Source organism: Pongo abelii, chromosome 1 (genome assembly GCF_028885655.2).
Source record: "Pongo abelii isolate AG06213 chromosome 1, NHGRI_mPonAbe1-v2.0_pri, whole genome shotgun sequence".
Classification (NCBI taxonomy): Eukaryota; Metazoa; Chordata; class Mammalia; order Primates; family Hominidae; genus Pongo; species Pongo abelii.
The window spans coordinates 119,170,249-119,188,008 of NC_071985.2; the positions used below are offsets into that span (position 1 = coordinate 119,170,249).

Genomic DNA, 17,760 nt, shown 5'->3' on the forward strand with positions numbered 1-17,760 from the left:
CTTATTTGTCTAATTCCTTAAGGTATAATATTAGGTTGGTGACTTGAGATTTTTCTTCTCTTTTAATCTGTTTACTGCTATAAACTTCCCTCTTAGTAATGCTTTTACTATATTCCATAAGTTTTAGTATGTTGTATCTTTTTGTATCTCCAGGTATTTCCTAAATTCTCTCATGATCCACTGGTTGTTTAAGAACACACTGTTTACTTTCCATGTATTTGCAAATTTTCCTGTTTTCTTTCTGCTAATTAATTTTAGTTTCATTCCACTATAGTCAGAAAAGATACTTTGCATAATTTAAATCTTAAATTTATTAAGACTTGTTTTGTGGTCTAATGTGGTTTATCATAGAGAATCTTCCATGCATGCTTGATAAGAGTGTATATTCTGCTGTTATTGGATGAAATGTTCTGTATGTCCGTTAGGTCCATTTGGTCTTGTATTGTTCAAGTCCTCTGTTTCCTCATTGATCTTTTGTCTTGTTTTATTCAATTGGTATTCCACTGTATGGATATACCAAAATTAATTATCCATTCACCAATGATGGAAATTTGGGTTGTTTCCACATTTGGGCTATAATAAATAAAGCTGCTATTAACTTACATGACTTTGGGTAGACATATATTTAAATGTATGTTGAGTTAATACCTAGGAGTGAAATTACTAGGTATTATGGTTAAGTGTATGTTTAATTTGATAAGAAAACATCACATTATTTTCCAAAGTAGATGTCTTTGCATTCCCACCTGCAATATATGAGAGCTGCAGTTGATTTATGTTACTGTTTCTAAGTAGGAATTCTTTCTGGAGTTTCTTGGGTAATTTGTTTTCTCTAAATCGTACAACAAATCAGTTGATAGGAAAAATGACAAAAAAAGTTCTAATTCTCCTGCACAAACTAAAGTTTAACAATTTGACATAGAGACATCTGGCTTAAAGAAATCAGCTGATACCAACTGAAAGCAAGAGCAGGAAACACTGAAAGGCAGAATCAAAGGTTAAGGTTGATATTTCCAGGAACCAGGACAGAAGCTTGTGGGAGAGTAGCAGTCACAATATACTCAAGTCAGTCTTACTTGCAGCTGTTCCCACAAGTGTGTGCTCATGGCCATGTCTGCTAGTGGTGGGTCTTTCTTACATAAAACAATACTAATAAGATGATATGCATATTATACTTCATATAAATCCTACGAGTTGAGTTCCAAGAAATAACAAGTTTGGAGGCTAAGTAAGTCCTTAAATTGGCAGTTTCAACACACAACTCTGTGTAATGCTGTTAACCATGCTCGGAAATCTAAATGTTAGGTTATTTGAATACTATCCAATAATATTTTCTGGCATTTTTCACTGATTATTTGTTACAAGCTTCAGTGCTTTGTAAATATTTAACACAAAAAATGCAGGGAAAGTGAATGCTGTTGTGGAACATTCCAACACGAAATAAGAACCGGATCTAAATTCTGAAATAAAAGCAATATATTTAATAGATTTCAATGGCAAAATCAAAATCAGGAGAAGCAGACAAAATGCTTTCACAATTAAAAAAGAAAACGAGATTACATGAAACAACATACTTTGTAATGCCCGATATGAGGATGTTTTTGGATACATTCTTAATAATTTGATGAATGTCAGTGCAAAATGAAATACATTTTTTTCTGGCATATTTATCACCAAACAAAGATCAAGACCATCAGATAAAACAATTGATACTTTGTGCTTTAAAATTTCATTTTAGGGTTGGGCTCGGTGGCTCACACCTGTAATCCCAGCACTTTGGGAGGCTGAGGCGGGCAGATCACCTGAGGTCAGGAGTTTGAGACCAGCCTGGCCAACATGGTGAAACCCCATCTCTACTAAAAATACAAAAATTTGCAGGGCATGGTGGTGCACGCCACCAGTAGCTGTAATCCCAGCTAATCAGGAGGCTGAGGCAGGAGAATCACTTGAACCTGGGAGGTGGAGGTTGCAGTGAGCTGAGATCGTGCCACTGTACTCTAGCCTGGGCAACAGAGCAAGACTCTGTCTCAAAAACAAATAAATCAATCAAAAATAAATAACTAAATAACTAAATACAATTTTAGGTATGAAAAATTCAAATACTAAATATGTATGTGATTATCTTTCAAATTTTAAATGATTTTTATTTGGTATTTATTTTGTGTTAATGCTTCCATTCATTCATTCATTTTAGAGGTGCAGTCTTGCTATGTTGCCCAGGATGATCTTGAACTCCTGGCTTCAAAAGTTCCTTCCGCCTCAGCATCCCAAAGTGCTGAGACTACAGGTGTGAGCCAACATGCCTAACCAATGTCTCCTTCTTTTAAGTTTTTCTATTGTCAAACATCTGTATCAAGTAGAGATAATTGAAAAATAGTAACAAAATCTTATTTTATTAGTTCATAATAATAACAATAGTAAACCATTTGATTTTATCTTGCCAGTTTCTCTCCGTAAGCGCTTGCCACACAGGAGAATCCATCCTAAACTACAGTGTTCATAGCCATAACTACTGCCATAACAGTCAAGTGCAGCAGTCATTTGGGCTCTCAAGGTACTGGGTTCATTTGTCATTTCTTCACAATCAACCATAGGTGATACTGTAATTAAATTGTGATGCCATGGCTTCTCATGAATTATCAGCATCCCACCTCTCGTTGGAAGAAACTTGGCACTCCACGTAAGATCAGCCAAGACAACCAAAATCAATTCTGAAATCCCTTCTTAGAGGTTCTGTCTCCTGGGAGCACTACTAGTACTAATTCTGTATCAAGATCCAGAGAAGAGAGAGAAACCACATGGCAATCTGAACAGAGACAGTTTAATATATAGAATTGTTAACTGTTTACAGGGAATTAACTAAGTAGGAATAAACGAGGACTCTAAAGAATATCACCCTAAAGCTGATATGAGGGAGAATATTTAAATAAGGAACAAACTTGGAAGGGAGGGACTCTCCCAAGGTCTGGGATTCAGACCTCATTGAAGAGGGTATGGTAACAGCCCACTGGATGGTGGGGAATTTTCCTGGGTTGCCTGAGGACAGAGCTAGTTCACAGTTAGTGGGTCAGGGATTTAACAGGCAGGAAACTGCACGGGGTATCAGTGAAATTCGCCAGCAAGCTACCTATGGTGGTGAGTGAGGTTTGTAAATAGAAAACCAGCTAAGACATTGGCTGGACTTGCCAGAAACCCATAGGAAAACTGGTTCTCAGAGGATGTTGCTGAAAACTGGGGGACCAAATGGGATGTCACAGAATTCACCAGGAAACTGCTAAGAAGTCAGCTGGTGCACTGCTGGTACTCATGAAATCACCTATGAGGGTGTTGCTGAACTTGCTGTAGGGAAGTCTCCTGCAGGTGTGCCACTGAACTTGTCACTGGGAAGCTGACTGCTATGGTACTGCTGAAACTTGCTGGGTGTCTTTTTGGATAGCAGGAGCAAAAAGAAAAAGATACACTGGAACCAGGAAAAGAACTCTCTTCTTTCTCCAGTATCCTTTCTGTGCCCTCTATTGAAAGCTTAACACTATGCCAATGGACAGGAGACAAATGTTACAGTATCACAAGCAGGCAAAAAAGTAGATTTATAGCCAAGAGGCAACGGGTAATAAATGGCAGACTAGTTTTCCGAGAGATTCTGTCATAAATGGGAGTTGAATTTTGCCAAATAATTTTTCTGCATCTATTGAAAAGATTAATTGGTTTTTGTTTTCTAATATTACTATATTAATTTTCAAATGTTATACCAACTTGGCATTCCTGAAACGAACTCCACTTGATCATAATGTATTATCCTTTTACATATTGCTATATATATTGACTTGCTAAAATACTGTTAAGAATTTTTGAGTCTACATTCAAGAAAAATTTTAGCCTAACATTTTCTTTTAATATTTTTGTCTGATTTTAGAATCAGAATCATGTTCACAACACAGAATGGGTTGGGAAATGTTCCCTCCACTATTTTCTAGAAGAGTTTGTGTAGAATTGCTATTATTTCTTTCTTAAGTATTCAGAACAATTTACCAGTATCACCTGGGCCTAAAGTTTTCTTTTTTCCAACTTTTAAGTTCAGGGGTACATGCACAGTTGTGCAGGTTTGTTACATAAACGTGTGCCATGGTAATTAGCTGCACAGATCATCCTATCACCTACATATTAAGCCCAGCATTCATTAGCTATTCTTACTGATGCTGTCCTTCCTCCCACCCCCAACCCTCCAACAGGCCCCAGTGTGTGTTGTTCCCCACCATGTGTCCATGTGTTCTCATCATTCAGCTCTCAATTATAAGTGAGAACATTTGATTTTCTGTTCCAAATGAATTTTAAAATAGTTTTTTTCTAATTCTGTGAAGAATGTCAATGATAGTTTAATGGGAATACCACTGAATCTATAAATTACTTTGGGCAGTATGGCCATTTTGATGATACTGATTCTTCCTATTCATAAGTATGGAATGTTTTTCCATTTGTTTGTGTCATCATCTCTGATTTCTTTTTTTTTGAGACGGAGTCTCGCGGTCTCCCAGGCTACAGTGCAGTGGCGCGATCTCAGCTCACTGCAAGCTCCACCTACCGGGTTCACACCATTCTCCTGCCTCAGCCTCCTGAATAGCTGGGACTATAGGCACCCGCCACCACGCCCGGCTAATTTTTTTGTTTTAGTAGAGACGGGGTTTCACCGTGTTAGCCAGGATGGTCTGAATCTCCTGACCTCGTGATTTGCCCGCCTTGGCCTCCCAAAGTGCTGGGATTACGGGCATGAGCCACCACGCCCAGCCATCATCATCTCTGATTTCTTTGAGCAGTCGTTTGTAGTTCTCCTTAAAGAGGTCATTCACTTCCCTTGTTAGCTGTATTCCTAGGTATTTTATTCTTTTTTGTGGCAATTGTGAATGGGAGTTCATTCTGGATTTTGGCTCTCAGCTTGCCTGTTGTTGATATATAGTAATGCTAGCAATTTTTGCACATTGATTTTGTACCCTGAGATTTTGCTGAAGTTGCCTATCAGTTTAAGAAGCTTTCGGGCAGAAACGGTGGAATTTTCTAGATATAGGAGATCATGTCATCGGCAAACTGGGATAGTTTGACTTCCTCTTCCTATATGAATATGCTTGCTTGCTTTCTTTTTCTTGATCGCCCTGGTCAGAACTTCCAAAACTATATTGAATAGGAGTGGTGAAAGAGGGCATCCTTGTCTTGTGCTGGTTTTCAAGGGGAATGGTTCCAGCTTTTGCCCATTCAGTATGATATTGGCTGTGGGTCTGTCATAAATGGCTCTTATTATTTTGAGATATGTTTCTTCAATATTTAATTTATTGAGAATTTTTAACATGAAGAGTTGTTGAATTTTATTGAAGGCCTTTTCTGCATCTATTGAGATAATCATGTGGTTTTTGTCTTTAGTTCTATTTATGTGGTGAATTACATTTATTGATTTGTGTATGTTGAACCAGCCTTGCATCCTGGGGATGAAGCTGACTTGATTGTGGTGGATAAGCTTTTTGATGTACTGTTGGATTTGGTTTGCCAGTATTTTACTGAGGGTTTTTGCATTGATGTTCATTAGGGATACTGGCCTGAAGTTTTCTTTTTTTGTTGTATCTCTGCCAGGTTTTGGTATCAGGATGATGCTGGCCTCATAAAATGGTTAGGGAGGAGTTCCTCCTTTTCAATTGTTTGGAATAGCTTCAGAAGAAATGGTACCAGCTCCTCTTTGTACCTCTGGTAGAATTCAGCTGTATATCCATCTGGTCCTGGGCTTTTTTGGATTGGTAGGCTATTTATTACTGCCTCAATTTCAGAATTGGCTATTGGTCTCTTCAGGGAATCAACTTCTTCCTGGTTCAGCCTTGACAGGGTGTATATGTCCAGGAATTTATCCATTTTATTCTAGATTTTCTAGTTTATTTGCATAGAAGTGTTTATAGTATTCTCTGATGGTTGTTTGTATTTCTGTGGGGTCAGTGGTGGTATTTCCCCTTATCATTTCTGATTGTGTTTGTTTGAATCTTCTCTCTTTTCTTGTTTATTAATCTAGCTAGCAGTCTATTTTATTATTTTTTTCAAAAACCAGCTCCTGGATTTGTTGATTTTTTGAAGGGTTTTTCATGTCTCTATCTCCTTCAGTCCAGCTCTGATCTTGGTTATTTCTTGTCTTCTAGCTTTGGGGTTTGTTTGCTCTTGGTTCTCTAGTTCTTTTAGTTGTGATGTTAGGTTGTTAACTTGAGATCTTTCTAGCCTTTTGATGTGGACATTTAGTACTATAAATTTCCCTCTTAACACTGCTTTAGCTGTATCTCAGAGATTCTGATGTGTTGTCTTTTTGTTCTGATTGGTTTCAAAGAACTTCTTGATTTCTGTCTTAATTTCATTATTTACCCAAGAATCATGCAAGAGCAGGTTGTTCAGTTTCCATGTAGTTGTATGGTTTTAAGTGAACTTCTTTCTTTCTTTCCTTTCTTTTTTTGTTTTATTGTTTTTTGTTTGTTTTTGTTTTTTTGTTTGTTTTTTAAGATGGAGTCTCACTCTGTGACTCAGGCAGGAGTGCACTGGCGCAATCTCAGCTCACTGCAACCTCCGCCTCCCAGGTTCAAGTGATTCGCCTGCCTCAGCCCCCTGAGTAGCTAGGACTACAGGTGTGTGCCACCATACTCAACTAATTTTTGAGTGAATTTCTTAATCTTGATTTCTAATTTGATTGCACTGTGGTCTGAGAGATTGTTATGATTTCAGTTCTTTTGCATTTGCTGAGGAGTGTTTTACTTCCGATTATGTGATCAGTTTTAGACTAAGTGCCATGCAGTGATGAGAAGAACGTATATTCTGTTGTTTTGGAGTGGAGAGTTCTGTAGATAACTATCGGGTCCTCTTGATCCAGAGCTGAGTTCAGGTCCTGAATATCTTTGTTAATTTTCCATCTCAATGATCTGCCTACTACTGTCAGTGGGAGTTAAAGTCTCCCACGATTATTGTGTGGGAGTCTAAGTCTATTTGAAGGTCCCTAAGAACTTGCTTTATGGACAGCCACAGTGGCTCATGCCTGTAATCACAGGACTTTGGGAGGCCAAGATGAGTAGACCACTTGAGGTCAGGAATTCGAGACCAGCCTGGCCAACATGGGGAAACTCTGTCTCTACTAAAAAAATACAAAAAATTAGCCAGGTGTGGTGGTGGGCACTTATAGTCCCAGCTATTCAGGAGGCTGAAGCAGGAGAACTGCTTGAACCCAGGAGGCAGAGGCTGCAGTGAGCCAAGATCGCACCACTGCACTTCAGCCTGGGCGACAGAGTGAGACTCCCTCTCAAAAAAAAAAAAAAAAAAAGAACTTTATGAATCTGGGTGCTGTATTGGCAGCATATATATTTAGGGTAGTTGGCTCTTATTGTTGAATTGAACCCTTTACCATTATGTAATGCCCTTCTTTGACTTTTTTGATCTTTGTTAGTTTAAAGTCCATTTTAAAGTCTGTTGGTTAAAGTCTATTTTGTCTGAAACTAGAATTGCTTTTTTCCATTGGCTTGATAAATTTTCCTCCATCCCTTTATTTTGAGCCTATGTGTGTCTTTGCATGTGAGATGGGTCTCTTGAAGACAGTATATTGATGGATCTTGACTCTTTATACAGCTTGCTATTCTGTGTCTTTTAATTGGGGCATTTAGCCCATTTATATTTAAGGATAGCATGGTTATGTGTGGATTTGATCCTGTCATCATGATGCTAGCTGGTTATTTTGCAGACTTGTTTATGGTGGTTGCTTCATAATGTCACTGGTCTGTGCACCACAGCGTGTTTTTGTAGTGGCTGGTAATGATGGTTTTTGCTTTTCATATTTAGTGTTTCCTTCAGGTGCTTTTGCAAGGCAGGTCTAGCTGTAATGAATTCCCTTAGCATTTGCTTGTCTGTAAAGGATATTAATTCTCCTTTGCTTATGAAGCTTGGTTTGGTCAGATATGAAATTCTGGGTTGGTAATGTTGACTACTGGCCCCAATCTCTTCTGGCTTGCAGGGTTTCCGCTGAGAGGTCCACTGTTTTTATCTGGTGGCTTCCCTTTGTATGTGACCTGGCCTTTCTCTCTGGCTGTGCTTAACATTTTTTCTTTCATTTCAACCTTAGAGAATCTGATTATGAATTGTCTTGGGGATGATATTCTCATGGAGTATCTTACTGGGGTTCTCTGCATTTCCTGAATTTGAATGTTGGCTTGGCCTATCTTGCTAGGTTGAGGAACTTCTCCTTGATGATATCCTGAAGTATGTTTTCCAACTTGGTTCCATTCTCCCCATCATTTTCAGGTACCCCAGTCAGTCGTAGATTTGGTCTCTTTATATAATCCCCGATTTCTCAGAGGTTTTGTTCATTCATTTTCATTCTTTTTTCTTTATTCTTGTCTGCCTGTCTTAATTCAGAAAGCCAGTCTTCCAGCTTAGGTTCTTTTCCCCACTTGGTTTATTCTGCTATTAATACTTGTGATTGCATTGCGAAGTTCTTGTAGTGTGTTTTCAGCTATAACAGGGGGTTATGTTCCTCTCTAAAATGGCTTTGACTGTCAGCTCCTGTACTGTTCTATGATGATTCTTAGCTTCTTTGCATTGGGTTACAATGTGCTCCTTTAGCTCAGTGAAGTTCATTATTAACCATCTTCTAAAGCCTACTTCTGTCATTTCAGCCATCTCAGCCTTAGCCTGGTTCTGAGACCTTGCTGGAGAAGTGTTGTGGTCATTTGGAGGAGAGGGGGCACTCTAGCTTTTTGAGTTTTCAGCTTTTTTTGCATTGATTCTTTCTCATCATTGTGGGCTTATGTACCTTTGATCTTTGAGGTTGCTGATCTTTGGATGGGGTTTTTGTGATTTTTCTTTGTTGTTGTTTTCTGTTTATTTGTTTGTTTTTCTTTTAACAGTCTGGCCACTCTACTGCAGGGCTGATGCAGCATGCTGGGGGGTCTGCTCCAGACCCTAGTTGCCTTGGTTCTTCCTGTACCTGGAGGTATCGCCAGTGAAGGCTGCAAAACAGCAAAGATGGCAGCTTGCTGCTTCCTCTGGAAGCTCTGTCCCGGGTGGGTACTGACCTACTGCCAGCCCGAACGTACCTGTAGGAGGTGGCTGGATACTCCAGTTAGGTGGTCTCACCCAGTCAGGACGAATGGCATCAGTGTGGCTGCTTTTTGGTAAAGGAGTTGTGTTGTGTTGGGGATCCCTTCAGCTCCCTATTGGTCTGGGCTCTCCAAGGCCTACAGGATGGACCCGTTGACGAGCCCAAATGGCCAAGGTGGCAGCTTGCCCGCCCCTCAGGCACTCTGTCCCAGGGAGAAATTGGAGCTCTGTCAGTTCCATAGAACATGGGTGGTGGCTGGAGGCCCTGGCTGGGAAGAGCCAGCTGGGAGGATCAGCTGAGATGAGGAGTGGATCGGAGTCCCGCTTAAAGAAACAGTCTGGCCACGCCTCAACAAAACAACTGTGTCCTGGTGGAGAACCGCTTCTGCCCGTCAGCTTGGACTCTCCAAAGCCTGCAGGCTGGAACGGTTGAGTCATCCATCCAACCCAGGTGGCAGCCCTCCCCTCCCCAGGGCACTCCATCCCAGGGAGAGATCAGAGCTCTGTCCATAGTATGTGCTAGTGGGCATGGCTGGAGGGCCCAGCTGGGAGGCCCTGCCCAGTGAGGAGGAAGTGATCCAGGCTGCTTAAAGCAGCAGTCTGGTCATGATCTGGCAAAGCCACTGTGTTGTGCTGCTGGGGGGACCCTCCCTTGTCTGAAACTTTTGGACTCTCCAAAGCCCGCATGCTGGAATGGCTGAGTCGACCAAACAGCAGAGATGGTGCCTACCCCTCTCCTCTAAAGTTTTCTTTATAGGAAAGTTAAAAACTAAAATTCAATTTCTGTAATAGATAGAGGATTTTTCAGCTCATCTATTTCTTCATGAGTGAGCATTGGTAGTTTTTGTCTTCTAAAGAATTTGTCCATTTCATCTAAGTTGTTGAGTTTATTGGCATAAAGTTATTCAGAATATTCCTTATTAGGCCGGGTGTGGGGTCTCACGTCTGTAATTCCAACACTTTGGGAGGCCAAGGCCAGAGGATCACTTGAGCTCAAGAGTTTGAGACCAGCCTAGGCAACACAGCAAGACCTCGTCTCTAATAAAAATAAAAATAAAAATTAGCTGGGCATGGTGGCACACATCTGTAGTTCCAGTAACTAAGGAGGTTGAGGCAAGAGGATAACTTGAGCCCAAGAGATGGAAGAAATGGAAGTTGAGCTATAATCACATCAATGAATTCCAGGACCTGGGTGACAGAGTGAGACTGTCTCAAAAAAAAAAAAAAAATTCTTTATCATACACTTACACACTTAACATCTATAGGATTTTCAGTGATGTCACCTCTCTCATTCCTGATATTGTTTTCTTTTGTAGTGACAGAGTCTCACTATTTGCCCAGGCTTGTCTCAAACTCCTGGACTCAAGCAATCGTCCTGCTTCAGCCTCCCAAAGCACTGGGATTACAGGCATGAGCCACTGCACCCGGCCTCCAAATAGCATTAATTTGTGCTTAATTTCTTCCTAAGCAGTCTAGCTAGAGGTTTATCACTTTTATTGATCTCAAAGAACGAGCTTTGGATTTCATTGATTTTTTTCTATTTTCTATTGCACTGGTTTCTACTCTTTATTATTTTCTTCCTTCTACTTAAAATAAGTATTTTCCTCCTTCTTTTTAAGATTCTTAAGGTAGAAGTTTAGATCACTAATTTGAAATCTTCATTATTTTCTAATATAAGTATCTAACACTGTTAAGTTTCCATTTAAATACTACTCTAGCTACATTCTACAAATTTTCATATATTGTGTTTGATACATTTCAATTTGTTGGTTGATATGTGTAATATTTTGTAATCTCCTTTGTGATTTATTCAACTCACAGTTTATTTAGAAGTGTGCTATTAATTATTAATTTCTGAATATCTTTCTGTTAGTAATTTCTTTCTCTCTTTTTTTTTTTTAAGAGACAGGGTCTCACTCCTGACATGATTATAGCTCACTATAGCCTCAAACTCCTGGGCTCAAGGGATCCTCCCGCCTCAGCCTCTCAAGTAGCTAGGACTACAGGTATGTGCCACCTTGCCTGCCTCATTAAAAAATTTTTTTTTGTAGAGATGGGGTCCTGGTATGTTGCCCAGGCTGGTCTCAAACTCCTGGCCTCAAGCAATCCTCCCACCATCGTTAACAATTTCTAATTTAATTTCATGATGGCCAGATAACATGTTGTATATGATTTAAGTCTAAATCCTCTTAAATTTATCAGTTCTTGTTTTGTGGTGCAGAATATGGTCTATATTTGTAAATGTATCATCTGCACTAGGAAAGCATGTGTATTCTGCTGCTGTTGGGTGGCATCTTCTAATAAATAGTAACTAGGCCAAGCTGGTTGAAAATGCTGTTCATGTTTTCTATTACCTTACTGATTTTTTACTTAATTTTAAAATTAATTACTAAAAGAGGATGTTGAAATCTTGAACTGTAATTATAAAGTTGTCTATTTTCCTTTCGGTTCTATTGCTCTGGTATCATTTCCCTTCTACCTGAACAATTTCCTTTAACATTTCATTTTGTTTGTTGTTTGTGCATTTTGTCCAATCTTTACTATTTCTTAGTGTACATCTGCTGCCGAAAACTTTCACCTTTTTTTTTTTTGTCTGAAAATTCTTTATTTCTCTTTCATTTTTGAAGGATATTTTTGTTGTACATAGAAATCCAGGTTGGCATTTTTTTTTCCTTGCAGCATGTTAAAGATGTTATTTGATGGACTCTGGCTTATGCTGTTTCTGTGGATACTGCAGTCATTCTTTTTTCCCTTGCATGTAATTTATCTTTTTTTTTCTGTATTTTGCATTTTCTTTTTCAAAAATTTTTATTTTATTTCACTTTATTTAGAGATGGGGTCTCACTATGTTGCCCAGGCTGGACTTGAACTCCTGGCTCAAGTGATCCTCCCACCTCAGCTTCCTGCTGTGTTGAGATTACAGGCACATGCCAGCATACCCAGCATCATTTTCTTTTTATCAATGGTTTTTTATAATCTAATTATGATGTCCTTTGATATGGTTTTCTTCACGTTTCTTCTGCTTGGGATCTATTGAGCTTCTTAGATCTGTGCACTTATTATTTTCATCAAATTTGGAAAAATTTCAGTCCCTATTTCTTTTTTTTCTCCTTCCTCCACTTTGGCTTGATAGTTTGCCATGGGTAAATGTAAATGCATCATAATCCTGTTCTGCCTGTATTTCAACGTCTGAAAACAGCTGTTACATATTCCTCGTCCAATTTCTAGTTCTTTATTACAAAAGGGTAAATCTAGTACTAGTTATGGTACTGGTACTTCATTGCAGAAGTAGAAATCTCTCCCCTCCCCATTGTCATCTGGTTGCTCAAAAAAAAAAAAAAAAAAAGATCACTTTTTCAGTCATTTTCTTCTCTGTGCTTCAGTTTCATTAGTTTATATTGCTATGTGTTCAGGTTCACTGATCTCTTCTCCAGTTTTGAATCTCCTGTTGAGTCCATTCAGTGAATTTTTAAGGTTCCACTTCATTCAAACACACACACACACACACACACACGAATATTTATATATAATTTTTCTCTTCATTATATTGATACTGTTCTTTAAATCCTTGAGCATATTTCTAATAACTAAAACTCCTGGTATAGTAATGCCATCATGTGTCATTTCTGTTTCTTTTTTCTATCAGCTGAGTTTGCTTTTGATTATGGGTCACATTTTCCTGCTTTTTGCAGGTCTAGTAATTTTTTATTAGATGCTGGACATTTTGAATATTTTGTTACACAATGTTTCCATTTTGTTGTCTTTCTGTTTTTTTGTTTGTTTGAGACGGAGTCTCGCTCTGTCACCAGGCTGGAGTGCAGTGGCACAATCTCGGCTCACTGCAACCTCCACTTCCCAGGTTCAAGCAATTCTCCTGCCTCAGCCTCCCAAGTAGCTGGGACTACAGGCACCTGCCACCACGCCTGGCTAATTTTTGTATTTTTAGTAGAGATGGGGTTTCACCATGTAGGCCAGGATGGTCTCGATCTCTTAACATCATGATCTGCCTGCCTCAGCCTCCCAAAGTGCTGGGATTACAGGCGTGAGCCACTGAGCCTGGACACTGTCTTTCTTTAAAGAGTGTTGATTTACTTCTTTCCTTCTTTCTTCCTTTTTTGCTAGAAGTTAAGTTGTATGCACATTCACTTGATCCTTTGGGGTCTTGCTTAATTAAGCTTTGTTAAAGCAGGCCTAGAGGAGCTTTATCCGACTATTTTAGCCCTGCTAGTAAGGGAGGACCCTTATGGGATTCTTCCACCAAGCTGATTAGAACTCAAATGTCTCCTGGCCCTGGGTAAGCTCTGGGAATTGTTAAACTTAAAACTCCGAGAGACTTTTTGGTCTAACCTTGAAGAGTCTGGTCCTACATATTCTCAGCTTAGTATTCAGCCACAGAGTCAAGGGGGTGCCTTTACAGATTGCTTGAGCTCTTTTTCTACATAGCTCTCTCCTCTGTGACATTCTGTTCTGCAAATTCCAGATACCTCAGGCTTCTTGAACTCAGATTTCTGTCCCTTCAACTCAGAGTCCACTGTACTCTGCCTGGGCTCTCCCTCCTTGTGCTGTGGTTCAGAAAGTGCCTCTAAGTAGAAAGTTGAGGAAATTATAGGATTCCTCTGCGTGTGGTCTCCTTTCTTCTTCTCTCAGGAATCATAGTCCTGTTCCACCTACAGCTCAATATCTGACAATAATAGAAGTGCCCTCTTTTTTCAACGTTGTTGCTCAAATTGTTTCAGATTTTTGGAGTAAGTATCAAGCACCCCTTCTAGGTGGCTTCTATGTCCTTCTGATATGTCTCTATAATGTTTTAAGCAGTATATACTTTCTGATACACTTATATGCTCCAAAGCTCATCTTGTACTTTGCTTGTACCAGACCTAGAATCAGAACTATCTCCAAGGAGACCTCAAACTTTTTAGGAAAGTATATTTAGAGACCACATGTGACCCTTCAGTATGCTACCTACTACTGATGTGTCATTGTGTCTAGATTCCTAGAGGGAGCTTTGGACACTTCAATTTGTGTGTAAGTTAAGAGGGCCTGTTGAGATCTAAAAGGGCTACAGTTGCTTGGACCCTGTGAAGTGAAACAAAATAAATTTTAGCTCCCTTCTAGGATAAAAACCTCACACTGAGGAAACTGCAAAACTGGAACAATAAAATTAAAAGAAAAACTCAAGTGAAAGTGGCAGAGGGCAGTAGAAAAAAAAGACCTATCTTAGAAAGTACAAGTACATATCTTTATTATCTTGTTTTAACAAGGGAAGAGGAAGCTGTAGAGCTATGAAACTAAAAATGAGACATCCCATGCAGGCAAAATATCAAGTTACTTACAAGGGAATGAAAATTAGATTGCTACCAAACTCTTTAAGAGCAATGCTTTATGCCAAAAACAGTTAGTTGACTAATATATTTCAGATAGTCAAGGAATGAAAATGAGTCAAAAATTTTATATCCATCCAAACAAACATCAAAGTATAAAGGCCACAAACAAACTCCTAAGATGATCCTGTGAGCCTTTGCTGGGAAATTGAGTAAAGAAAAAGCTTTAGACAATTACAATTAGTGAAAAATAACAACATAAGGATTGTTGGTTATATTAAATATGTATTTACCCACAGAATAAAAGATAAATGATAATTATAAAGGAGGAAAGTACAGTAATGTAATGGCTATTTGCTTAGCCAACATAGAACAACAGCCCAACTATCAAAAAAAGTAGGGTAAGAATGAGAAAAGCACATGCAAAGTGGAATACACTTACTGATTACCTTATATTTCGTAGGAATAAAAAGATATTACTTCAAGTCAGATGATGGGAGAGAAGGAAGGAAAAAGAAGAGATGACTAAGTAATTTTAATATTACTCATAGTAGAGACAGAAGCAAAAAAATAGGGAGGGAGGAACAAAGATTATTATATAAAGGTATCAAGGTAACCATTAAAAAAAAGATCCCTACAAACCTTCCTAAAAAGAGATCAAATAAAATGACTACATAGTGAAAGCCTTTTCATACAAAAGGCTTATATATGGTAAATATAAAAACCATGACAGACTGAGGCTAAAGATATTGATCACATCAATAAAAATTTAAAAAGTTTCACACTAGCTACTGAGTAAAGTCCAGAACTATTTGTAAAACAGAGATTCAGAGACTTTAAGAATAACAAGATGGACAAAGACACATCAGGCAAATACAAATTGAAATAAAGGCAGAAGTTATGATCTGCAGCTACAATTAAAAATCAAAAAATATTTTATGCGATGCTAAAGAGTCTGAACTTTATTTGTCAGTAGAAATCTTTGAAGGATAAACTATAGATTTTGGACAAGAATCAGATGTCCACTTTATTTTTAAATTCTTTTCCCTTTCCTATAGTGCTGAGAAATGTGCACTTTAAAAACTGATTGAATTGAGGTGAAATGAGAGGCAGGAGATCCAGTTAGAATGGGGGAAGGGGACAAACACTGCTTGAGTACCTCTCTAGGCCAAGCAGTTTACATACATGCTGTCATTTTAAATCCTAGTAACAGCTATATGAGGTAAGTCTTGTTATTCTAATTCTATATATAGAGTTTCTGAGGATCAGGAACACTAAGTAACTTGCCCAAGTAAAGTAGCCAGTAAGATGCTAGAGTAAAGATTTTGAATTCAATTTCACTTAGCTCTTTGCCACTACATAGTCAAGGGAGGAAGGGAAGAAGCCACGGAGGGAGGGAAAAAAAAATTATTCCAAGTAAGAGAGAGTCCCTTTCCTTCTTCTTTTTTTTTTTTTTTTTCTTGTTGGGGAAGGGGCAGATTTTAAAATTATTTTAAAATAAAGTTCTAATAAAATACTTGTTCTTGGTATGCAAGGCACTGGGAGCTAAAAAGTCTTCTTACTGCATAAGGCTTTACACATTGATTTACAGGAATAAAATCTAGTTAACAACATGTAAATATATATATATTTTTTTTTTCGTTTTTTTTCTTTTTTTTTTGAGTTGAGGGTCTTGCTCTTGTTGCCCAGGCTGGAGTGCAACGGCATGATCTCGGCTCACTGCAATCTCCACCTCCTAGGTTCAAGCGATTCTCCTGCCTCAGCCTCCCAAGTAGCTGGGATTACAGGCGCCACCATGCTCGGCTAATTTTTGTATTTCTAGCAGAGATGGGGTTTCACCATGTCGGCCAGGCTAGTCTCAAACTCCTGACCTCAGGTATCTGCCCACCTCAGCCTCCCAAAGTGCTGGGATTATATAATCTTAAATTCTAGTCATCACTTTTTAAAAGTCACAATATAGAATCTTCCAGTTTTTCTACTTTCTACTTTTTTTTTTGAGACGGAATCTCGCTCTTTCATCCAGGCCAGACTGCAGTGGTGCTATCTTGGCTCACTGCAAGCTCCGCCTCGCAGGTTCACGCCATTCTCCTGCCTCAGCCTCCTGAGTAGCTGGGATTACAGGCACCTGCCACCGCGCCTGGCTAATCTTTTTTGTGTGTTTTTAGTAGAGACGGGGTTTCACAGTGTTAGCCAAGATGGTCTCGATCTCCTGACCTCGTGATCCGCCCGCCTCAGCCTCCCAAAGTGTGGGATTACAGGCCTGAGCCACCGCGCCCGGCCTTTTTTTTTTTTTTAGACAGAGTATCGCTCTGTCACCCAGGCTGGAGTGCAGTGGCATGACCTTGGCTCACTGCAACCTCCTCTTCCTGGGTTCAAGCGATTCTCCTGCCTCAGTCTCCCAAGTAGCTGGGATTATAGGTGCCTGCCACCACACTCAGCTAATTTTTGTATTTTTAGTAGAGACGAGGTTTCACCATGTTGACCAGGCTGGTCTCGAACTTCTGACCTCAAGTCCACCCACCTCGGCCTCCCAAAGTGCTGGGATTATAGGTGTGAGCCACTGCACCTGGCCCAGTTTTTCCATTTTTCTACTTTTAAAAACAAAACCTCTCAAGTTCTTTGAAAATTTTTCTTCTTATCCAATTTTTGTTTCATTCTTGTTTCCCAACTTAGTCTTCACAATTTCATGTGAAATACTCCATCAAACTATCTGTAGATGTTTAATTAGTTAAGAAAGGACATTTCTGCTTCAGTTCTTTTATTCCATCACATACTTACATGGAATGGTTCTCAAGTAGAGATTATCTCTGATCACTTGCTGCAGTTTGTGGTCAATTGATCCTTTTTGAAACTGAAGACTTAGGTAATGCCGCAAATCTTTATTAATGACTTTGCCTGGAGCAAAGACAAAAAAAAAAACAGAAAATAAATGCATAATTTTTAGACGTTCACTTAAATATAGAAGCTAGTAACTGAATACTCTTAAACCAGTTAGCTATAAACAGGATAAAGAAATCAGAGAATTTTACTAAAAAGAAAAGAACACCAAATTATTTATAGGTACTATAATTAAAATATGTACCTGCAATACAATGTGGGAATAATTTTACATGGTAAGGGAGGGAGAAGGTACAGGTCAGAGAAGGTGACAAAAATATTCAGAGTAATTTCATTTAGTCCCATGGCTTTAAATACTATCTATATAATGATAACTTCCACATTCATATCATGTATCCATCCTTGATCTACCTCTGCCAAGCTCTAAACTCATCAAACTGATGCATATATACTGCAGATATATTTGGAAGTCAAATAAGCACCTCAAGTTTCAGATAGCCAAAAC

General features: G+C 38.9%; 1 protein-coding gene across 4 annotated transcripts in view; it reads right to left on the reverse strand.

The window, feature by feature from the left end:
* Window positions 1-17,760, reverse strand: part of MAGI3 (membrane associated guanylate kinase, WW and PDZ domain containing 3) — a 286,949-nt gene that overhangs the window by 110,272 nt on the left and 158,917 nt on the right. For all 4 annotated transcript variants that reach the window (XM_054554014.2, XM_024231941.3, XM_024231944.3 and 1 more), the window contains exon 2: window positions 17,196-17,312. In XM_054554014.2, coding sequence (XP_054409989.1) covers window positions 17,196-17,312 — 117 coding nt within the window. The remainder of the gene's footprint in view (window positions 1-17,195; window positions 17,313-17,760) is intronic.